The sequence below is a fragment of the Acomys minous genome, assembly GCF_964271855.1.
Source record: "Acomys minous genome assembly, chromosome: 12".
Classification (NCBI taxonomy): domain Eukaryota; kingdom Metazoa; phylum Chordata; class Mammalia; order Rodentia; family Muridae; genus Acomys; species Acomys minous.
The window spans coordinates 46,509,042-46,534,239 of NC_140493.1; the positions used below are offsets into that span (position 1 = coordinate 46,509,042).

General features: G+C 43.0%; 1 protein-coding gene across 2 annotated transcripts in view; it reads right to left on the minus strand.

Annotated features, from left to right (window-relative positions):
- Positions 1-25,198, minus strand: part of KCNQ3 (potassium voltage-gated channel subfamily Q member 3) — a 298,511-nt gene that overhangs the window by 36,988 nt on the left and 236,325 nt on the right. For both annotated transcript variants that reach the window (XM_084749524.1, XM_084749523.1), the window contains exon 2: positions 673-763. In XM_084749524.1, the coding sequence (XP_084605650.1) occupies positions 673-763 (91 nt within the window). The remainder of the gene's footprint in view (positions 1-672; positions 764-25,198) is intronic.

The following is a 25,198-nucleotide window of genomic DNA, read 5'->3' on the forward strand; positions in this document are numbered from 1 at the left end:
CTGGGTTTCTGTTGCTGCAGCCCTAGTGGTGGGGATGCTGGGAGCAGCGAGGGAAGAAGTGCATGTTGGCCACTGTAATGGCTCCTGTCTTCATCTGGACATGTAAACTATATACTCAGAATGAATCTGTGTCTGTGCTTTCCTGAAGATTCCATTCCAACCATTCATTTCTGAAGTTTGTTCAATGTATTAAAATCCCTAATAAGTAAGGTCAGACAGAATCTGCTAATCCCATACAGGACACTCAGACCCTGCTATTACTAGCTGGCCAATGCTGCTCACCTTAGCCTCAGTTTAAGAGTTTCTTAGTGTCATCCTTAGCTTACATTTTGAGAAATCAGAGGCCCAGCATTGAGAATGGAGTATGCCTTTAGGTGAACTTTCAGAGAGGCAGAAATCTGTGCTTTATCTTTTCCTATGTGATGGTTTTGGCTTGGACTCATGTGCCCCTTATTTCTCTCTGGAATATTCGATCATCTTGAAAAGGTTATGCCTGTGGCAAGCCTCACAAGGCAAAGGGGCATTGCTTTTTCTTGGGCCCTAGGCTTGGCTTAGAGACATTAGGAAGCTGCAAACCAGGAAAATAGTTTCCAGAGTTTGACTCCCTACAGCTAAAAGTGACCCATTACTACTATGCTGGAGTACAGTCAGTGCCACTGGCCCACAGCTCACCAGCAGCAGAAGCCAGTCTCCAGACACGGTCTCGTACTCCTTGAAGGTGGTGAGCACGGCCAGAATCAAGCATCCCAGGACAATCAGGAACCTATAGGGAAGGAAGAAGGAAGGAAGGAGCGTTAGTCCTGGCTGCTCCAGCCGGCAATGACAAGAAAGGGGATCAGTGAGGACACAGGACAGTCACCTGCTTTATAGGTTACCCCAAAAGTGATGATAAACAAGGCTTGGAGAGGTTAAGCAAGCTGCATGCTGTCACTTAATGACCTACTTACTTAGGTCATTACCAATTACTTAGACTTTTTGATTTTCGGTGTCTTGGAAGACATTTTCTGATCAATAGACCCGATGATCTGCCAAGCTAACTCTGCACTTCCAACCTTGTCCAGGAATTTAACCATAATCACTAACCTCTTCAAGCTGTTAGGCCTTCTATTTGAAATGGAAAACTCCCACCTGTGACTGAACTCTACCTACACTGAGCCCCAAATCCTTTTCTCAGGGAATAACTAGGGTGATGCTGATGCTGCTATTGATGGTGTCAACATCAGCACTTCTCACCACTACCGCTCACCATTTGGTCGCACCTGTCACCTGCCACTCCACACATGGCAGCTCATCATCCTTACAGTGACCTTTGAGATCATTATGGCCACTCCCCTGCAGCAGGATTTTTAAGACCAAAATGGTGTAAAAACGGCACATGTCTGGTACTACAACGCAAAACACCAACCTCAGCTCTGTGAGATCTGCCTTCAGCTGCCATTGAACATGCAAGTGTATGCCAAGGCTGGGTTGGTGTCCAAACAGAAATTTGGTGACCCAGAGCTGAACTCATGTAGCAGAAGTAGGAGGCTTTACTGAGGCTCTCCGACTCTTCCTTCATGTCTCATCAGGTATGCATGTAAACATGGAGATGCCGCTAAAAGATGTGCATGCTTATGCCATATAGTTGTCTCATGTGAGCTCAAGCAGACACCAAGACTTAGTCCTCCTTTGCTTGCTTCATTATATGGTGAAGGCCACTAGATAGCCTCTGCCTATGACTGTGGCATACTGGATGGACCCCCATCTGCACAGACTGGAGCTTGCTAATCTCTTGCTGGCCTTGTAAAGGGCCTGTGAGGGCGACATGCGTCAAGGAGCTACTATGGTTTGAGGGGTCTGACCTTTGCTCCCATTTTATGATAACATGAAAGTGGGACCTGCCCTTCAACACCAAGAATGGCTATTAATCACTGCGAAAGAAAGCCCCCTAAACCTCAAATGCTGCTCTCTGAAGGCTCAGCATAGGACCCAATTAGACCGCTGACACTCAGAAACTGTGAGCTACAGAAAGAAATGATGTTGCTACAATCCACCAAGATAGTGGCAATTTGTTGGACAGAATGATAGAAAATTCAGTATGGGATAGGAATCTACTAAGTGCATCTAACTTTCAAATTGGATGATCTAGGTTTCTTGGCCTGTCATACTCCACTCCTGGACAGCAGAGGCTGTACCAGGTCCTGTCCGTATCCAGTGACTAGCTCAGATCTCAGAGCTTTAAGTAACCCACAGTGACTTCCGTAATTCCCTGTCACTGGAATTAAAGACACAGAACACACACACACACACACACACACACACACACACACACACACACACACACACGTGCTGATACAGCACTTACTTAGCATGTGTCAGGTGTTGGCTTTAAATCCTAGTGCCACATGTGAACACATATACACGGAGACAAACATGCTCACAGAGAGACACCTAACGCACAAACGTGTGTACACACATACTCACTCATACACATAATATCTACATAGAACAGCTTCCCTTTATCTGTAGCTTGCCTTCTACGGTTTCAGTCATCCATGGATTCATGACTAGCCTACTCTGAAGATATTAAGTGAAGATTCCAGAAATTAGCCATAGATGCATATTAAATTATTTGATTATATTTTATTACTGTAGGTGTTCTACTTTACATTAGTTATTGCTATTAATCTCTTACTGTGCTTAGTTTGTAAAATTAAGCTTTATCATAGGCATGCAGAATATATAGAACCATCTAGTATAAGTCCTTGGGTTCTAGCTGCCATTTGGGCATTAGCTGAGCATCCTATCACACATCAGCTATAGACAATGGAGGTATTGACATCTACATCTCTACACAGAGTCAGCTCAGCAAGAGCTGTGACAACGGCTGGCAAAGAGGAGGGCTGAGGAGATTATGAGGATCTCCTGAAAGAGAATCCTTTTGGAGGTCTCTGCAGGACCGAAGAGGGTGATGGGGAAGGCTAATAAGAACACCATCTTACACCCATCAGAATGGCTAAGATCAATAACTCAACTGACACCTCATGCTGGCGAGGGTGTGGAGAAAGAGGAACACTCCTGCATTGCTGGTGGGGATGCAAACTAGTACAACCACTTTGGAAAGCTATCTGGTGCTTTCTCAGAAAAATGGGAATAGGGCTTCCTCAAGACCCAGCTATTCCACTCCTTGGAATATACCCAGAGGATGTACTACTACACAACAGGGACATATGCTCAACCATGTTCATAGCTGCCTTATTCATAATAGCCAGAACTTGGAAACAACCTACGTGTCCCTCTATAGAAGAATGGATAAAGAAACTGTGGTACATTTACACTATGGAATACTACTCAGCTATTAAAAACAAGGAATTTCCAAAATTTGTGGACAAATGGATTGAACTAGAAATTGTCATAATGAGTGAGTTCACACAGAAGCAAAAAGAGCTAAATGGTATATACTCACTTATATCGAGACACTAGTCCAAGGTGTACGTCCCCATGAAAAACTGTACCTACCAGAATAGTGGGTAAGAGGGGAGGACATCCTATTGAAACTTTAGGTGTGAGAAGCCTGGGAGAAAGAGGAAATGGAAGGATCCAGTGGGTCCTGGAAAACTACAGGCGAGTCTGGGCCCTGGGGCCCTCCGCAAACTGTGGCAACAGCCAAGGAAAAAATAGGCAGTAAAAACCTTGAACCCCTACCCGGACTAGCCGATGGACATTCTCCACTGTTGAGTGGAGAAGGAGATCTAACTTTCACACAAACTCTGGTGCCCCATATTTGAACATGTCCCTTGGACGGAGATGCCTGGTGGCACTCAGAGGAAAGATAATAGGTCACCAAGGAGAGACTTGATACCGTATGAGCATATTCAGGGGGAGGAGGTCCCCCTCAGACACAGACTTAGGGGAGGGGAGGGGAGTAGGGGGGAAGTGGGAGGAAGGGAGGAATGGGAGGATACATGGGATGGGCTAACAACTGAGATGTAATATGTATAAATTAATAAAAATGTATTTAAAAAAAAAAAAGAACACTGAGGATCGTGTTGCTGGCAAATAACAAAATCAGATGTCAGAAGGCTGTGTGGTGGCCTCAGGCCCAAGAAGATAAGAGGCTCGTATGGACCTGCTGAATTTGAGGAGCCAAGTGAAACTCTACACCATGCCAATCAAACTTTACAAGAAAGGTTGGTACCCTATGGGCTTCTAATAGTCTGGGAGAGGAGGTGGAGAAATTACCTTTATCCCACTACCCAGTTTCAATCTAGTTCTTATCAACTGGCAGCATGCAGACCCAAACTGTGCCAGCAGGGGGCAGCCAACAACCACAAAACTAGCTAAGCACCAGTGTCATTGGGATCTACTTTTCTGAGACTGGAGAAAGACCAGTAATTTATGGAACTTAAATCATCTAGGAAGCCCTCCTAACCCCAAGATGAGGAGACATTTTTTTCAACGTCTTGAAAATTTCAAACTGTCCTCAAAATAGCTCAATGTCAGCAGTCAGAGTCGTTGACTGAAGCCAGATGTGTCTGGGCTGCAGCACCTGCCCTCCACTTTCCTTTCTGTCTGGTGTGCTCTGGGCGCCTTACTAACCTTTCCTTTTCTCTTCTATTCTGCCCTTTCCTACTCTAGGTTCTCTTTCTACAGCTTTACTGCCCCCTTCCCTTCCCTCCCACTACCTCACCCATCCCACCGTCTTTTCCTGCCCTCCCCTTTCCCTTTCTCTGCTCTGTAATCACATCCTCACCCTCTTCTCTGTGTTCTTTAGGTCCCAAAGGAGATCTGGGCAGCGAGCCCTGTAGAGACTCACTGGGGGATACCAGGCTGTGTTTGATAGCAATGCTGGTCACTGTCAACGCCATCCTCATGCCCTTTACCCGGACACTGTCTCTTCCGTGTTCCTCCCTTACTGCTCTTCTTGTCTTATCCTCTACTGTCTTTCAGCCAAACTGGAGCTGGAGGAGTCAGAGGAAAGACACAGAAGGGTCCCTCTGAATTGTACCCTGTTCTGACGCGTAAGGCTCAGGTGCGCAGTACAAGGCCCGGTCCATCCTCTCCAGGTCTGGTCAGTACCAGACCTCCACCAGGCAGCACCAGGAAGACACGGACAGCTTTTCAGACAGGAAGGGGAAGGAGGACTTCCCATGGCACTGAGATAAGGAAGTGGAAAATGCCCACAGGTATGTTTCCGTTTCCATGAGTGGTGTTTTCTCTCTTTCTCTTGAAAATATCATTTGGGGGCATGCAAGTGTCACTATTTTATATGCATACTTATATAGATAAGGCCCAAGCTTCCAAGCACACGGGTGGCAGTGTCACTAAGGGAATAAGAGACTCTTCTTTTCTGCAAGCCAGTAAGGGACCTTGATGGAGAATGTGCAGGGAATAGGCAGAGGAGAGGAAGGTGCATGGCCACCCCACTTAACTGGAAGGACAGTCCCCCTTTCTGCTCCTCTGGACTCCCACATTTGGGACGTCTTTCATTAGGGACCCAGCAGGTCCTGCCTGCAGTTATTCTAGGACAATTTTACAACATCAGTGGCTCCAATATGTCCTTCAAAGCCAGGGAGACAGGCAGCAGCTGGACACACTTGATTGTCATTAGAGTTCCTTCACTGAAAGGGATGAAGGACCTCCCATCCTAGGCAGGTGTAGGCAGACTGAACTAATAGAGCAGATGTGACTGGCTCCCTCATCAAGAGCCACAGGTCCTGGCTCTTGAGCCTAGGAAATGCTTCCAATGAAGACAGTACCTTCAGACCACATGAAAATCCTCTTGGTCCTTCACTGAGATCTGTCAGAGGTAAAGTATCCACTGTGTGCCTGGTTGGTGTCCTTTTGTTCGTTTTCGTGATTTTTATTTTTATTGCTATGTAATACTAGCACATGTTTCATGAAGCTTAGTGTGGCTCTTTGATTCCTACAGGCAATATTGTGTAGCAAGCAGCTCTTGGTAACCACCATATCTCCTTAAATGAGCCACCATCCATCTACGGTGTGAATACAATCAAAACAGACTAAATGTGTTCTGTTGTGTCACAGACCTGAAGAACATAGTCTTCCTACATAACAATATGCTTGTTAACCAACCCTTCCCACTTCTCCTTCTCCATCTTCTCTCCGGCTCCAGTAACTACCATTCTCCTGTCAACTTCTATGAGAGTCATCTTTTTAGATCACACATATGAGTGAAACTGTGAAGTCTTAGTTTCTCTGCATCTGACTTATTTCTTTTAACATAAGACCTTCTAAGTCCTTCCATATTATTAGAAATGACATAACTTCATGTGTTTGGTGGCTGAATAATATTTGATTACATATTTAAAATGAAGCCAACCAAAAGAACTTTGTCAAACTAGAAAACAAACAAACAAATAAAAACAAAAACAAAAACAAAAAACCAAACCAAAAACTGGCAAAGAAGCAAAAGAATGAGGAGACAACCATTTATCTGATTGAAAGAATTCTTAAGACTATACATCTGGCAGTAGATAATACTATCTACAATACATAAAGAACTCTAATGTTTTGACAACAACAACAACAAATCTAATAAACAAATTACACCTGTCGAATGAACTGGATAGATATTTCTCAAAAGAAAATATAAAAGTGACCCACAAGGATTAATTAAATCCTAACTGGTCAAGGCCCCAAAATAATGTTTGAGCCAGCTAGAATGTGGTAGATGAATCACTGTTATTTTACAAACCCTGTAGTATACACTAATTGAAACTGCCTGGAATGTGGCATTCAAACAGCTGCCAAGTTAACTGGATGGAATGCCATTATCAACTGGTAATGCCTGTTGGGTAAGGGACAGGACTAAGAACATGCCATCCCCTAGAGACATGGGCACGAGCTCATAAGCAATATTCTCATTATTTCCCTACTATTTTCTTTTCCTGTCACTGTTCATGCTATACCCCAACTCAAGTTCCAGCAATCACAATATTCAAAGAATGCAAAAAAAAGCCTCTTCTTGTTCCTCTATTTTATAGAAAGGAATTGTATACATCAGAGGCCTAAGTAATGTGCATGTGAGCACCACATGACTCCAGGAGAGTGATGGTCAGGCCCTGGACTTCCAGTCTTCAGCATGGTTCATCTCCCACAATGCCATTCTTTACTTTGTGTTCAATAAACTGGAGAGAATTTTGATGGAATGTATTCTCTCCTTTAACATGGTTAGAATATGTTTCTTTTCATTAAATCCCACCCACCTCGTGGCAGAAAGTGAAATATTACACACCAAGGAAATTCCCTTGCCATTTGAGTTCTGACCTCTGTTCTCCCTTTTCATGTTGGAATTCAATTTCTATGTTCAAACTTATTGCTTATGCTTATTTACCTGTAAGGGTCAAATAATTCAAAACAATGGCATCAGATGTCTGGGTCTAAGAGTACATATGAAAAAGTATAAAGAATAATTTTAGAATGATTTACAGCAAATCACTTTGTTTTATCTTGTGTTCAAAGTTGCAGGAACTGAGGCTGCATCTCAGGGTGAGCAAAGCAGCACATAGCGGAGCTGATCAAGGCAAGTGTTCACGTGCCACGATGAAGCATAGTCAGAGGTACCTCATCTCTGAACTAGAGAGATAAAAAGAGCCCAGGAGACAGTACCTTCATCACTTCCTTTCCTGCCTCCACTCTATTGCTCACATGCTTTTTCTCATTATTTTTCTAAGCAGACCAATAAATTCCCAGCTGTTTAGCAAGGAAATCTGGCTCTCCCACATTCGATGATGCCACAGCAGAATGGATAGGAGGAATGATCCCACTATGTGTCACCTACAAGAAACTCACTTTAGAGCCAAAGGCCCGTATAGGTCGCCGATGAAAAGACAGAAAATCTTACCCCACAGAAAGTAGTCAAGATACAGCAGAGCTGGCTCTAATAATATCAGACCTCAAAGCAGACGTGAAACACAAAATTGCTATGTGAGGTCAAGGAGAATATATCAGGCAGATAAGATCCAATGCATTAAGATGTAGAAGTTGTAAACACATGCACAGCCAACAAAAGAACTCCAAAACACACCAGGATAAGATAATCACGTGTTACATTCTAGGAGTTGAGAGACGGCCATATTTGTCTCTCAAGAGCTTGTATTTCATTTCTTGCTTTCCAAGCAGTGGTAGGGAAAAAATTCTTCTGGTAATTCAAAGAGGATTGTGTTTTTCATTTTTCATAATCTCGTACATTCTTTGACGTGCCTTACCACTCTAGGCTCCGGGCATCCAAGGACAAGGCTCGGCACCTCTTAGGTTGTTCTAATGAAGTGAGGGTCCTGTGATTTCCTTTGGGGAGCAAAGTTCTTGGCTAAAGGCAATAGCAGAAGAAGCTTTCTGTCTTCTCTGTTTCATTCTCTATAATCACGGGGAAGCTGTTTCTTCTCCCCAAGTCTGTGTGTCTACAGCTGTGCAACTAGGGGAATGACACAATAGGTCTCTCTGGACAGTTTTATAGGTTCGAGATGGAAAAGTTCAGCTATCAGCTGCGCTACTTGCTGCATGGAGGGTGGTTTCACCATTTGCAAATGGTAATGACACAACCTCCTTAATTCAGGGCTGCTGGCTGCTGTGAGGAGTATAAGGGAGAATGCTCTTGGGTTACATAGTGTTATGCGTGGCACACCACGCAGATGTGACATGTGCCAGCACCTGCAGGAGTGAATTTTTAGCTTGAATGGGCCAGCCAGCAACTAGGTCTCACGTGGATAACAGACTCGCTTGCTAGTTCACCAGGACCCCGGAATTACTTATTTAAAATTGGAAAATCTACTAGAATTTAAATTAAGTCCCAGGAAGACTGTATGTCAGTTCCATCATATACTGCTTTGTCCACACCAGTCTGAGCCACACTTTGGATATTTCTGAAGAGCTTTTCAGATACATCCAACCTAATATAAGTATGACATATTTCTAGAGGTTGCAGGCATCTGTCTGGGGATAAGGTTATCAGCTTTCTCCAGACCAAGTGACTCTCTGTTCTCGTCTGCATTAACAATGGCAGCCGAAACACACACCAATTTCATTAGCATTCCAGCAATATTGTCTCTTCACCCGGTCACGTTTGACACTTCCATATAAAGGCAGTGCTGCCCAAGCTCTGGCAGATCACAATGTGTCTCCCTGTGGGACAGTGATAGGAGCCCTTAGTTAGATACATCTTGCTCCACATTGTCCCTGACTGTGGTATCTCTTTTCCGCATGGAATACAAAGTTTCGTGGTGAGCAAAGCAATTTCATTTGGCACCTAAAATTTGCATTCCAGGCTACTAGATGTCACAGAGAGATGCAGGGCTGTATTTTAAGGACTTCTGAGGACTAAAATCACTGGTATATTTCCCTGAAAACTCAGGGCAACAAAGGAAAATATTAACGGCTATGGAGTAGAGCTGCAGCAAGCAGACCCTAAGATGGTCATCAGAACAGACTCATCTTAATGACACCCTTGGGGAATTCCCACTGCTTAAAACAGGCTAGGACTTGTTTCTAGTTGTTAGACTATGGCAAGGATGTAAGATGCTATTTTGGGGGTTAGATAAAGGGCTGAGAATTCCATCTTGCTGTAGGTTTTGATCTCATGAAGCAAGCGGTTAGGATCGAGATACCTGAATAATATTGAAATAGAAGTGCCAGTCACCCAACAGCCAACAAAAAGGGCCCTTCAGGAGCTGGCTTCTCCCAACAGTCAACAAAGGGGTTTTGGTAGAGTAGCTCGGTCTTTATATGAGACTCAAACCCATGCTTATGACACGATCGTGGGAACCATACCTGGACTTCTGATACAGAGGGAGGGAGAAGGAGTTGCAGTGAGATAGGAAGAGAGAAGAAGAATAAGAAGGAAGAGGAGAGAAAAAGAGAAATTATCTTATGTATGATATTGTGTTTTATGGGAGAATGTTACACAGGAGAGGATATGAATACAGGCTTATTAGGGTATAGCTCTTGGCACAGAAAGCAGAAGACCTTGAGTAGATTTTAATTTCCTGAAATCTCACTTCCTTATCTATGAAACAGAAGTAACAGGCAAAGGGATCTCTGCTGCTCTTTATCCAAGTCTTGGCATGTGGGAGAGCTCACACAGCATAAAATCTCCTCATCACTAAAAGGCACTTTCCTAATAGGAGCTGTAGGCTGGTAAGATTGACAATTGTCATAGGAGTGTCATGGCTTTTCATATCAGCTTCTGCTACCTCAGCAGACATCTCAAATAGTTCAGTCAAAACCCTTTGCCAAGTAAAAAGGCTAAGTTTACAAAGCTTGCAGGATTGTATGATGGTTGAGAAAGCTGATGATTGATCGATGGATTGAGACAGGGTCACTATACACATCCCAGGTGGCCTGAAACTCACAATCCTACATGAATATTACAGACATGGGGTACCACAACAGGTTGAGGGATGTTTGAAATACAATGGAACCATTAGCAAACAAAGTTCATGAATGAAATGTTAAAGATAAACCAAATGGTCCTGGTGTTAGCTCCTCCTTTTAATTCTACAAGCAAACCACCAAGGCAGAAATGTAAAAGTGAGCAATTATTTGTTTTAGTTCACAGTTTTGGTTCATATGCATTTGGGCCAAACATCATGGAAGTGTGTGCTAGAGAAGGTCTGTTTACCACACAGCAGCAGAGAGGCAGAGAAGGAATATAGGAAGGAACTAAGACAAGCTGTTGCCTCAAGTGACCCAATTCTTCCAACTAAGTCCCACCTCTTACAGTACACTACCATCCAATAATACCATCATATTATGAATCCATGAATAGATTAGTCCCCTCTACAAGAGAGACTCGTGAGCAGTTTTCTCTGGTAATACTCTTACAGATATACCTAGCAGTATGCTTTGCTAATCTCTCTACATTTCTTAATTTTATCGACTTAACAATTGAAATTAACCACTGCAGCCCTTCCTTGCAGAGGGCTAAAATGTAAAATGTGAAGTCATGTTATTGTAGGGGCAAAATTAATGCCATATTCTATATGTAATTTATATTCTACAATTAATGCCATGGTCTGTGAGAAAGTTGTCCTCCAGGTGATTCCACTACTTCCTGCATTCTGGGAAAGAGCACGCACTGCCATAAACTAAACCTACCAGCACTCTCCAGAAGATACAATTAACATCCAATGGTCCCTGGAGATTCAGCCTCCTGGACCCAACCTGCCTGAAGGTCTGCATTCCTGAGACTCACAGCTTTCCCTGGAGATCCGGTTCCCCTACTCCCCCAGCCTGCCCAAAGGACTGCATTCCTGAGACTCAGGACCTCCACTTACGGGTTTTTTCCTTGCTTCCTTGTGACTCCCACCCCTAATTACAGTTTTTCCTTATAAACCCATTACCCTTGAAGCTCCGGTATCACTCTCCTATCCTGCTGCATCAGGAAGGATTGTGATCCGAAGCTCTGAGCCAGTAATACAGGACCCTGTGTTTGTTGCATCGGTATCGAGTCCTGGTGGTCGTTTTTGGGAGTCTCACAGTCTGGGTAATCTTGGCATAACATTGTATAATTTTGGCTTTTTATAGCCTCACCCCATGTGGCTGCTGATAACATGACTCTGTCCTGGAAGTGGGTAGCCCCACACCTGTCACCATACTCTCAGGACTAAAATAAAAACAATAATAACAATAAAAGAAGAAATGAAGTTGAGAAGGAGGTAAGTTGTAGGCCTGGGTGGATCGAAGTGAGGTGCTAGAAAATATTATCAAAACACATTGCATATATGTATGGGAGTTTTCAAAGAATAAATAAATTAGAAAAAAAAACCCAATCACCTCAATTTTACTTCGAATCAGTCTTTGCCAATTCTGAAAGTTAGAACATAGGTAAAAACTCTAATCTATATTTCAACCCTGAGATACTATAAAGATGATTATACATTTCAAACACCTATTTTGGACAAACTACTTCTAAGACATTTTAGCTTTTTTGTTTGGTGTGAATTCCTTGTCCCCCCTTGCATAACCATTTCCTTGGAATGAGTTCACAGAGCCCTGCTAACTACCCTGTAGAGTCTCCCCTCCCAGCAGCGGATCAGAGGAGAAGCATTCAGAAGTGCCAACATGGCAAAGCGCCTACAATTAGGCACTAATAGACTAGGGCACTAATCAAATACAAGTTTCTTTTTTCTTATACTCATAAAAAGTATACTAAACACCGATTTAACAGTAAAAATGATAGTCATTAAAAACTTCTGTGTTCTTGAAAAGGGAAAGGAAAAAATACAGAAATAACAAGTCCTGGCCAACCATTACTATTACTTTCATCCACATGAGCATCCAACCCATCACCACATAAGGTCGGTTTTATTGGATCACAGCCATGCTTGCCTGTCAATGAATGACTGCCTCTGCAACACAGCAGCAGAACTGAGTAGCTGCAATGGAAATCTTCTGGCCCACAATGCAGACAATATTTACCATTCCAGATCTCTAAGAGAATGTGTTAGCAAATGAATAACATTGTCTCGGGACAATTTACATGTCTGGTGCTATACAATATCAAAAGTAAGAGATTGAATCCTAAAACAGCCTTGCTAACCACAGGACACATTTTTAAAAATGGCTACATGGATAAAAGAGGCATATCCACATTTTGTGAAGGGACTTTTTGAAGAAATCAGTACAAATGTTTGACAAACACTGAACCATGGTTTGCATGCTACATCTGCCACTAGAAACATCTGTGTAAACTTTGTGGTATGTCATCACGGTGAATTATTTCTTGTCCTTCACATCTCCTTTTCTCACTTCCTCCTCCTTCTCCATCCTCCCTTCTTTCTCCTTTACCAACCTCCCATTCCCCATCTCCCTCTTCCTTCTCCTCTTCTCCATCCTCCTTTTGCACAACCTGGATTGAACCCAAAGCATCCCCTGCCTTAGGCAATTGCTCTACCACAAAACAGCTTCCCCCACACAATTCACACTCTCAATTTTCCCTTTAGTTTAAAGAATCTCATACTTGTACGAAATGAAAGATGACTGTCGCTACACTTCCCGTTTTCTCCGTCCAACTCTGACATCCACTCTACCATGCCCCTTCCATTGTATGCCTCTTTTTAACCATGTATTTTGAGACAGGGGAGTACTAAGTCCCTCAAGGCCCCTTGCGCTAGCTCTATAGTTGATCGGACCTTGAACTTGTGGTCCTCCAGCTTCAGCCTCTCAAGGAGGTTGCCCCGTGATTAGATCTGGATGTCACTAACTGGTACTACCCTTAGTTGTAAGGCCGATATCTTCAAGACCAACAGAGCATTATGGGGAATTTCCATCATGCAAAGTCTAGGGCTTCTGAGCTGGACTAGGCATGCCAGAGTCTCATGTTTACTGGCTTTTGGATCTTCAACTGGAGTAGCAGGAAGTGCTGCCCTGCAAGTGTACTCAGAGTTGTTCGCTGTAAAATCCTCCCTAACACATAGTAGGCACTCAATAAGTGCCACTTCCCTTCCAGTTTGCTGACAAAGGCACACCCACTTACAAATTATTTATAATAGGGAGCATAAACTTGGAGGCAGAAAGGAACTGGCATTAAATTTTGACCTCACTAATAGTTGTGTAGCCTTGGCTAGGAACCTTAATTTCCCTGCTCCACCAACTCCTCACATTTATTTTTAGGATCTGCAAGAATTGTTATGAGAATGAGGTACCTTAAATTGGTGATGGCCTAAGATAATAGGTTAATGCTCGGCACATATTAACCGTCATTACTGTAAGTAGAGTTATTGTTTTTATCATCACAATGAAACAGTGTCTGGAGAACATGTAAATTCTTAGTAGCTGGAAATAATTGTTTTTAGTCAGTACATCTGGGCATCACCTTTGGAGAACTCTCCAAATTGACACTAACCTATATTTCAGCATCTTTCACACACTGTCAACTGTAAGGCATTGTAACTATCTGATGGCCTAAGAAAGGGAAACTTCCAAGTGAGTTATGTTAGCCACTATGCTATCTCTCTTCCTGCTTTTAGAGATGTGAAAGTGAAAAAAGTATGTTCCTGACAAAGGCCTTTTGTATCCTTCAGTTCCTCCCATTCTGGTGCCAGTGATGTGCAGCTCTTCCCCAGGACAGCCAATGCCCCTGCTGAGCACCATCACATCTCCCTTGAACTATTCTAGGTTTCTGAGTGATCTCCAGCATCCTTGCACCTGAACCCACCCAGTTCATCTGCCACACCCATCTCTCTCTGCCTCTTCCTTAACATTTAATGTCTGGCATCCACATTCACTGAAGCTTTCAACTTGCTCAGCCCCCCCGACCCTCTCCTGCCCATACTCCTCTCCCTATGGCCTACACTCACAGAAGTTATGATTTCTTAGACAATCTGGGGAGTCAGGCAGATCTAGGTTCAGAGTCTTCATCATTTTCTTAACCCGGCACTCTTGATCACGACTGTTTCACTTCTAAGGGATCCAAGTGTCATTGCTCACGAAACCAGGCTGGTGAGAAGCAGGCCAATGCAAACACATGCAGAGAGCCAATAGCCTGGACCCAGGGGAACACGTACACTAGGAAAAGTCTGTCATGCCCCCAGCCTTTCCAGCGTTGCATCATGACTGCACTGCACACCCTGGCTTCTATTAGTCAACTTTTAGCCATGGTACTATGTCACCTTATACAATCTCCCCTAGTGATATCTTGGGGGAAAACAATTGCAATTGTTTGAGGTAGGGGCTGCTTACTTAGAAAGGTTGATCCAGGAAGCTAGATGAAAACTGCCCAGAACACTGTCATCAAGACCAGAGGTCTCAAAATTTCAAGATATGTCATAGAATATATTGTACCAGACAGCTGGAAAAGGACTGCGCAGTGTCCAGTAAGATGGAAAAGTGACAGGTGCCACTATGCTTTCTTTCAAGCATTTGTGCAATACAACAAAATAGACAAAGATGTCATCAAAAAATTCTATATACTACAAATCAAAGTCCAGTTAACTGGGAAAGCGAAACACTCTTTGCTTCGCGTTGGATGGAATTTCTGGAGGTCAAGATGTCTTTCCTGTTAGAATGCTGTCAAGCCTAAAGAGAAGGGTTCACTTAACACCATATGGCATATACTATGAAGCCACTGTATATAAGTCAGGAAACTCTAAGTTGTATACAACCTAGCCAGAAAACAGTAGACTCATAGTGAGAGCCTGCCCTTGATCCTTGCTCTTCTATTTCAATTCAGTGTGAAAAAGACTGTGCTATTTGATCTCTCTTAGCCTCAGCTGCCTTAGTGTCAATGAGGCAATAGCACTTACTGTCTGCTCTATGTGACCACAGTGGAGATTGATGATAGAGGATGTGAAGCCCCCGGCAGAGGCTATGGTAAGTAAGGATGCTAAAAATGGGGTTGAATGGTACTATCAGCATGACTGCAGGCAATGGATACAATGCTTTGTCCGCAGAAGGTCAAAGCCGAGGTCACACAGTCTTGATCTATCTACAAGCATCCAAAGGTAAAAGTCAGCCCTAGGTCAGGAAGAGATCTGCCGTTCTTCCCCGGGGCAAGGAAGAGGTTTTAGGGGATGAGAAAGTAGAACAGGAAGCAAGAAGTAAGCACATATTCAGCCTCTACTGTTATGGAGTAACTAAAACAGAAAGAGGGAAGATACATAACATGCTCAGGGTAGGTACCGGTATTTTCTCCCTGGCCCTGTTTCGTGCCATCACATACTAAAGGAAAGATCTCCCGAGAGAGTTTTAGGCTTTGCAATATCTGGTCCAGAGCACCTTCCCTGCATCACCTTGGTTCTGGTGGCCTCCTACTCCTCTACATATGCCCTGACAAGCCCAGATTCCACTGCTCCTACTGCAAGCCCAAAGAATTCCACTGTGAGTCTACAGACAACTTGATCCTATGCACTTCTACGTCTTTAAATTCAATCACTGTATTTGTGAAAGACATTGGAAAGCAAAAAATTGGAAGCACAAATCTGAGAATCATCATACTGAAATCTCACCTAAAAAATCAACTACTTTAATTTTCCTCTGTCTCCTTCTAGACCAAGGACAGAAACATATAATTTTTACAAATTTGTATTGTCACAATGCTGCACTCCACATTTTATCTTATTAAAGAATAAATATCCTTCTGCTTGACTATAAAATATTCAAAACAATCATGTTTAATAAAAGAGCTGCATTCTGTGACATCAGAGCCCTAAAATATGCATAAGCATCCCCTCATTGCCAGATATCTGATGAAGACTGAGAAGGAAAATGTTTGTGGGTCTAGCTCTTCCTTGTTAAGAAATCAAGTCTCTATAGCAAAACACCACAATATCTTTCTGAACTTAAGGTCCTAGAAAAACAACTATACGTAGGTTATAGTCCCAGAAGGGTGACTGCCTAAGTTTGTGATTATGGGGAACTGGAATGTTCCAGATCCAGGACCAAATTATCTCAGCTGTCTTCAGTCCTCTTAATAGTCACTCACCACCCACCACTGAGACTGACCTAACATCGTTGTGACTATCAGAGAAACACTTGGTGCATCCTAGCAGGCACTAGCTTCCACCAGCTCCAAGGTCATCAGCTGTCCTCTGAAACCTACAGATGACATTGCTTTTCTCTAACTTGCACACACCAATATATATATATATATATATATATTTACAGTGCCTTGATTTATCACTTTTATTTGTTTTATACCTATAAAAAACATCTTGAACCTTGTTGGCCCATGTATGTGAGTAAACCTGAATCTGCTTTCCTGGTCTGTGGCTACACATATTACTCTGAGTGTTTTAAACATCTGTGATGGTTAACCCTGATGACAGGATCTACAATCAACTAGTGGGGGCTAAAACCCATGAATATGCCTCCGAGGATTATCTAGATTAGGTTAATTGAGGTGGGCAGACTCACCTAGCAGGTAGGTAGCCCCATTGTATAGTCTGCGGTCCCAGGCTGCATAAAAAGGAGAAACTGAGCTGAATACAAGCAACCATCTCCATCTGCTTCCCTGGCTGCATATGATGTGATGACGTGTGACCAGCTGCCTCAAGTTCCTGCTGCTGTGCCGTTCTCACAATGATGGGTTATGCTTTGGAACTATGAGCCAAAATGAACAGCCCCTCTTCCTTGAGTGCTTCTTGGTGGGCTGTCCCAGGAATAAGACAGATAACTAATACAACACGCAGATGATTGATGTACTCTACAGGGCTGCTTTTCTAAAGGATTGCCCGACTTTCCATCGTCCACAAAAGCAGCCTGCTTATCAGGGCTGGTTTCCCAGACCCGTTAAATATTTCAGTGACTTAAAAAAATACATAAAATGGCACCTGGAATTTGCAGTTTAGTCTTTAAAGTGCCTCCTACAAAGGACTAAAGAGTTCTTAGGAACCCTGAGCTGTGGAACAGAGGTTCTGAAAGAAAGGGTAGCTGGTCTTCTGGATACTTATAAAAGTTATCTGATGTAAGCAATTACTTTCCCACCTACACAGCAGCCAAATCAGACTCCAGCCTTTGTAAGCACACCCTGGCTAAAGACAGTGGGGAAATGCTGGCATGTAACTGGCGTGTGACCTTTCTTATCATGCTCTGCAGACTTATTCAGACATGGATAATTAGTCCTCTCAGATGCAACCCAAAGGTATACATATCGTGTGTGTGTGTGTGTGTGTGTGTGTGTGTGTGTGTGTGTGTGTATGGTCTTACCCTATTGGCTCCATTCTACACATGGTGGCACTGCTTTTGTTGTGAGCCACACACCTGGACACAAGATAAGACCTGGGTCTCATGCTGCTTTTTTTTTCCCCCAGCATGGCACCAGCACAGCTTATTCCTTTTTCATTTGAAAAGCTCATTAGAATAGAAATATTCAGTGGCTTCAAGTTCCCAAAGTGGAACATTACAACGAAAAAAGTCCTCGCCGCTTCCCTGCTGCATGTACATCATGCAGTCATTAGCATGGTAGAGAACACATCTGCCTGCCCAGCTGTGTTTCTATAAACAATGGCCATCACCGGCAATTCTTTGATCAATTTCCTTTGCTCCCTGGGCTCTGTTTCATATTCCCTCGCCAAGTCTTTCACCTAATACATGTTTACTAAGTGCTGTACCCACTATCAAAGAACAAAAGTGATAAAAATTGGTCTGTCCTCAAAATACTTATGGCCATACAAGAAAGCCAACTATTTCTAGTACAAGCATGCTCAGTAGATATAGCTCCTATTATTGTTCACCTCCCCCACAAATGGTCATTAGCACCTAAGTGCTTGAAGGCTAACAGTTTCCAATGACATCATATCCTTAGCTTTGAGATTATGTACCTTTAATGATAGACAGTAGTGGGGAAAAACAGGAAGGGAACTCAGTAGTCACAGATATGAAGATATTCTTCAAGCTCATTTGTATTTGTCCTGCTATACTCTACTCCTTGAACAGCATCATGATTGTGAAATCAGGTACAGTCTTCAATGGAAAGGGAATTAAGGAAGGGCAGTGGGTTACTTCTGTTTGGACACATGAGAGAAATAAGGAAGGAATGAAATATTAGAGTCAAGCAGTAAGATTTCAAGGCACCAACTCCACTAGAGGGAAACTGGGCAATTGGTTGTGAAACGGAACGGCCTTTCTGGATTCAAAATGGGTCTAACCAAGTGGCCTCTCAGACAAGCTGTAAGTGCAATCCAAAAGTGCACACATGTAAAATTCTCAAACAGTGCCTGATGTATAGCTGGCCTTCAGCTCAGATTCATTTCATGTTCTTCATATGTAAACACTTTCGCACTTGGACCAGGCATGGAAGTTTTATTACTTTAGGACACATGCTTCGCTTCAGGCTATTGGCAAGAAGGGAGACAAGAGGAGAGCCCAATGGTCCCCTGGGGTTCAATTACTTAGGCTATGAGGAACAGCAAGCAGGCAACCTCTTTTTCAGGAACCATTTAGCTGCATGGCAATGGGGATGGGATAGTTGTGGGTGTGTTGTCTTCTACACAAACTGGGCTCATTTTCTCTGAGGATAGTGGGCAGGTAGGTTTTAGAGACACTGATCTCTCTCTAAGGTGCTCTCTATACCTGCTAACCTCTTGCTTGATTCTTTCTTTCCTGAGCACTTGGGAAGGATGTTGGTACCAATCACTTAACAAAATGTCATGGGCTCTGTTTTCCCTTAGAAAAGAAGAGCAGATCTCAGAAATACAAATGCTTATGTTTCAAAGAAAACCTGTCTTACCTGGGCTATCACATTCTAGTTCTGTCTTTATCACTGAACCACTGAACAAAGTTTGGTATAATGCAAGTGCCCTAATTTCACCTTTGTTTCTGTGACAAACACCTTGATTAAAAAGCAACTTTCAGAAGAGAGGGATTATGTAGCTTGTGATTCTATGTTATAGCCTATTATTGAGGGAAGTCAAGGCAGGGCCCTAAAGCGTCACATCTCACATTCCTAGTTAAGAGCAGATAAAGTATAAACACATGACTTCTTGGTTGCTTTCATGTGTACACATCAAGCTTTTACACTTCTCGGGACTTCCTGCTTAGGGAATTGTGTCACCCATGGTGGGATGTGTTTTTCTACATCAATTAACAATCAAGACATGCCCCCCCCCACAGACATGCCTACAACCAACCTGATCTAGATAATTCTTCATGAAGGACTCTTTGCCCAGGTGACTCTAGGGTGTATCAAATTAGTTAAAACCATCCAGCACATTTATATTATTACACATATATACAACAACCTATCTATAGCAATAAGAACCATGACACAATCAGGAATTATATAAATGTTACATTCTCAGTGCTTTGGCTATTTGTATTTATATATTTTGTGCTGTCTCAATGTAAGGGTAGGACTTTACTTCTCTTTGCACAACTTATTGATCAACAAGGAACTACTTCTGGTATACAAGGAGAGCTTGGGTATTCTAGGTACCTTCATGTCCTAGAAAAGTGGTTTGGAAAGGTAGATATAAACTAAAATCATCTGGGAGTCTTAGCAATGATCACCCTCTGCCCATATGTTTTATGACAGATGTACTCTGTACACTAACTGTACACATACAGTCAGGGCAGAGAGCTCTCTCTAGAAGGAGCAGGGTACCAGCTAATGTGATGAGCTTTGGAATCTTCAGGGTTTAAACTTCTTAGATGCTCAGGAGTCAGGGAAGCACATGAAGTTGCTAAGCAAGCCTGTGTGGGTGGGGCTTGCTAAATTTTGAATGGGAAGTGTTCCCTGAAGGGTCCTGTGCTGAATATTTGGTCCCCAGATGGTGCTGGTATTTGAAGAGATTCTTGGCTTCAGGATGTAAGCCAAGTTGGCTGTCCCTGACTCTTCATACGTGTTGGTATAGTTGCTTACCTTCCCAGGAAGTTCCCTAGGATGTGGTCAATTACTTCTGTGTATTGAATACAGCATCCTTAAATCTCCATGATCCTCATTTGACCCATGGACAGAGAAAGGCCTGAGTATAAACACAGGAGCATCTCAAGACTTCTTTCTTTCACCCTCATATCTCTTTCCTGTCTGGCTTTTCCTTCAGTGATGTCACCATGCCAGTTGTCCATGGCTTTGGCTTTCCTCTACACAGACATCCACAACATAAGGTCACTCTGTCCAGACCTAAGCCACATTTCACATACAGCTTTATCCACCTCCTCTTTACTGCTGGATGAGGCCATACTAATGGGGCTGTGTTCCTGCTGTTCCAGTGACAGCTTCTGAAGTTATGAGAGTCTGGGGCATATACAAGACACCCAGACTATGGAAAGCAAACTTACAAAGGACCAAAGCCCAGCCTGTTTATTTGACATATTTATAGTCATGGAGCACCAGGCCATTTATCAGTGGTGCTTCTTCCAATACCTCACACAGGCATTCACATTTATCTTTTTGCAGTTCCACCTTCTGAGTCCAGCCTACATCTGTAGCTGATGTGCTGCTTTGGAAACACAATTCTGCCGGTGGAGTGCCCTGTCCCTCTCACTTTGTCATCAGGATGTTGGTTCTCTCCCAGTGACATGCTGCATTGTTTCACTGGCCACGAAGTACCTCAATTCTACTGTCTCTTGGGTTTCCCTTTTCATCTTCCGGCCATCTTGGAGAAAATACATTTTATTATGGCTTGGGACCCCCAGCTTCCTGTGCTTACATTTTCAGTACCAGATTTCACTCATTCTGTATCTGAGAGCAGCTTCAAATATGCATGCTAGGAGAAAAAGCTTGGTCCAAAGACCAAACACTGAGCTCCTACATACTACATTCCATCATGCTCAGCTGGTATTGTCTGTCTATCTTTTACTCACAGGCCAGAAGCTCCAAAGATGTGGAGGAAGGCAGAGAGAGAGAGAGAGAGAGAGAGAGAGAGAGAGAGAGAGAGAGAGAGAGAGAGAGAGAGAGAGAGAGAGAGATGGATGGAGAAGGGAGAGACACGAAGAGAGGTTTTCTGATCGTCCCTCTGAAGGCTACTTCCACCTTTGTAGGTCACTATAAACCATGGCATGAAGTCACCTGGCCCAGAAGCAAAGAACTCAGATCCATTTATGACTTCCCCTTAACCTCACCAGGCTCTCATAGGGATTGAGTAACCAATGCTCGCTGAGGATGAGTTATAAAGTGGAAAGGCACAGTATGCCATGGGCACAATGACCACAGCATTTCACATCCGATTTTCTTTAGAGACAACACTGGGTTTTCTCCTTGAAATGAGGACAAGAAAAAATGAAGAAGAAAATATACAGATGACTCAGAAGTTTCATAGATGTTAATGCATTGTGCACACTCACACTTATCTTGAGCAGAAAGATGGAACAAAAGTACCTGAGCTGGAATCCAGAGACCCGGATTTTAGTTGCGTTTCCTAGGTAACTAAGGCCATGTTGTTTTACCTCTGAGTCAGTTTCCTCTGAGTAACTAGGAAGTATTCAAAGACCTTTCCAGGCCTCATATTAACACATAGATCTCAAGGGAAGAAGCAACAGGCGTCCTTAACAGCAAATGGGTCCATTTTTGTCCTCAAACTAGAACTGCAGTTCTTGTTAATTAGGTCAATGTTCATTCCTTTTCCTGCTTTTATTTTATTTTATTTTTTTTAATTCTCCCGTCACTTCATTGTCTAACTCCTCCATCTAAGAAAATAATCTTTTCTTCAAAAGCAGATTTTAAAGCAGAAGTATAAAACAATGTAACAGAAAAAAAATTACGGGGGATTCCTGGACAGTGGGAGGGTGTGGTCACCTTTTCTGGTTTTTCATCCATGGCTTCCTTCATCCTTTCATCCCTCCTCATCTCTCCTCCCCATTTCCTCTTTGCTCTCTTGGCCCGTATCTCCTGTTCCTTCCTCTTACTTCTTCCCTCTCCCCTCCCCTTACTTCTTCATTCTCCTCCCTACTTCCCCTTTACTCTCCTCCCCGTCCCTTCCCTCTCCTCACATTTCCAGTAGCAAATACAAACTGTACCGCACTGAACTTGGAGGAAGAGTCATCATCTGGATGAGTTGGTTGCCTGGGGATGCAAATAAGATCCAACCACAGCTATCGGTAAACTGAAGAGCAGCACGCAGTGCAGTTACCACTTCCTTAATTCTCTACCAAACCAGACAGTGTGCATGTATATGCCACAGAGGAGGGAGTGTTGGATAGACCAGTCCTGGGCATGTCTGTTTCATTCTGCCCCCTGAGTCTGAATCTTCTGCCTTGGATGTTTTAGAACCAGCTTCTAAATGAAGGTAGAATGTACAGATTGTTTTCAACTACTCTCCGCCATAACTGAGGCAAAAATCTTCTGAGATCGGCCCAATAACAGGTACAGAATCCTTATCCAGCACTCGATTGCTTCCAAATAGTGAAACTGTGGATTGCCAGGCAGGCTTCTACAAAGTACTACAGGGCTGTCTCCACTGTGGCTGCAGAAGGTAGACTAAGTCTGGGTCATGAATCTGTACACATGAGTTTTTTGAGAAACCCCTGGATCTTTTTAAATATTAACTTCATCACCCATCTGAAGGAATAAGGAGCTTCAGCTGGTATCTGGGGAAGAACGAGGTAGAGAAAGTGAAAATGTCACCAAAGGGTGTGTGAGAGCAGTGTTAGAAGAGCTCCATGGAGGGGAAAACACAGCCACCACATCCACAGTGGTGGATGCCACAGTGGCATAGGCTACTACATAGGGAAGCACTAATTGGCTCAGGGTCCCCTTGGGCACCCAGTGAGGGCCCAGTGAGAGCAGTGTTATCTACGCTTGCATATGTCAAACTGGAGAGAAGCTGGTATGCTCCAGCTAATTTGTAGCAACCTGAGAGCCCACTGTCAAATGCTCAAGAATTGTGCAAAGCTGGTAGTTAAATATGACCACTCATAAATACTTCAATATATAAGCTTATATTTAAATAAAGTGCACTTGAAACAAGGACGAGAAATGATCCACATCTGTCATTACTTAATGATTTTGCATTTCACTCTTATTTACACCCATACGATAAAACATTATTGTATATTTCTCTGCCCAGCTCTGTTCAATGACCTTATGAAATTTGCCAGTAATATTTACACTAGAGCACTTGGCAATCACTTATCCACACATCAATACACAATAAAGAAGATACTGAAAATGTGTCCAGACCAAGTTCAAAGAAAAGAACCCCAACTATTCACTAACTCCTCTGATACATGTTTCATGATGACTGCCCTGAGTTCATTTCTGATCATGTGATAAAATATAAAAGAATAAATAAACTATGGGAGAAAGTGTTTCTTTGACTTATAATCCCATTACAATCTGTCACTGAGGGTAAATTAAGTATCTAGTCACATCCTATCTACAGTCAAAACCAAAGAGAGAATAAATGCATCCGTGCTTGCTGCTCACTACTCAGCTAGCTTTCTCTAATCTTTCACATTTCAGAAGCCCTAGTCTATCAAATAACGATTACTCACCATATGCTGGGTCAATTAACAACCAAGACAAACCCCCAAAGACATGTCTACAGGCTAACCCGGTTCAGATAAGTCCTTACTAAGACCTCTTCCTGAGTGACTTTAGGTTGTATTAAGTCCACAGTTAAAACTAACTTGCACATCACCTAGTATGTGTACTTTGGCCATTGTTTCCCCAAGGCTGTCCTGTAACGGCCCATCTAGAAAAGATTCTTGACTATCTACCTATTCGGGGTAGTGTCCCTAAGAACACAGGGTGTCTAAACTACTGTAGATCTCATGTATCTCATGGACTTGGTAACTCCTGGGCAGTTTCCAAGTAAGCTATCAAGGAGGGGGGCTCTTCAGGCCTGTTCTAATAAGAAGGCAAGGATGTTTTAAAGGCACCTCATTAAGTGTTTTCATGCAAATGGCTTTACCGGGCTCCTTGACAAACAATTTGCTCCAAGGAAGTTAAATATTTTCAGCCTTGTTTATGTTATTAATTTGCTTAGCCAAGTGTGAGATTGTGAGTGTGTTTTTAATAGAGGATACAAAGAGCTTATGACGGTTGTCTTAGCTCTGAAACCTAAATGAAGAGGGTTTTAATGATTCCCATAAAAATGACCACAGACATTCGTGTTCTATGCAGAGAATAAGAATCTCCTCCATGCAGCCTTGGCACAGGTGGAACCCACACAAGAAGCACATGATGAAGAAATAAATGAACGCCAGCTGTTGCATCCCTTACACACTAGACAAAGCATCACACAGATGTAACCATCATGGTGAATGGAACACGGGACAGAAAAATAACGGATGACTTTGAATTTCATCATTAGGACTGAAACAGCACCTGGCTGTGGGAAGTGACAAAGGAAACTTCTGACAAATGATCAGATGGAGGTTCCTGGCCATAGCTGTAACAACAAAAATCCAGTAACAGCACACAGAGAAGAATCACGGAAGAAGATGATCAAGGCAGGAGGATTTATGAGACGGAATCAAAATCTTTTCATGTCATAGTTCATATAATCTTTACAAACACCTGAAATCTTATATTATTCCCAGGTTACTGATGGGGAAAATCTAAGGCTATTGAATTATATTTTATGTTGCTGTGACCTAACGTCTGAAGTTTGGAGCTTCAGGGAGGAGAGGCAGCTGTTTGTTGTTGTTGTATTAACTCATGGCTTCAGAGGGGTCAGTACATGACTACTTGGACTGAGAGGCTGAGACATAACATGCTGGTGTCAGGAGTGTGACAGGGAAAGATAGTTCTTCACCTCCCTGTAGACAGGAAGCAGAATCAAAAAGAAAAGGGCGAGGAATCAGATATGACCTTCAAAGG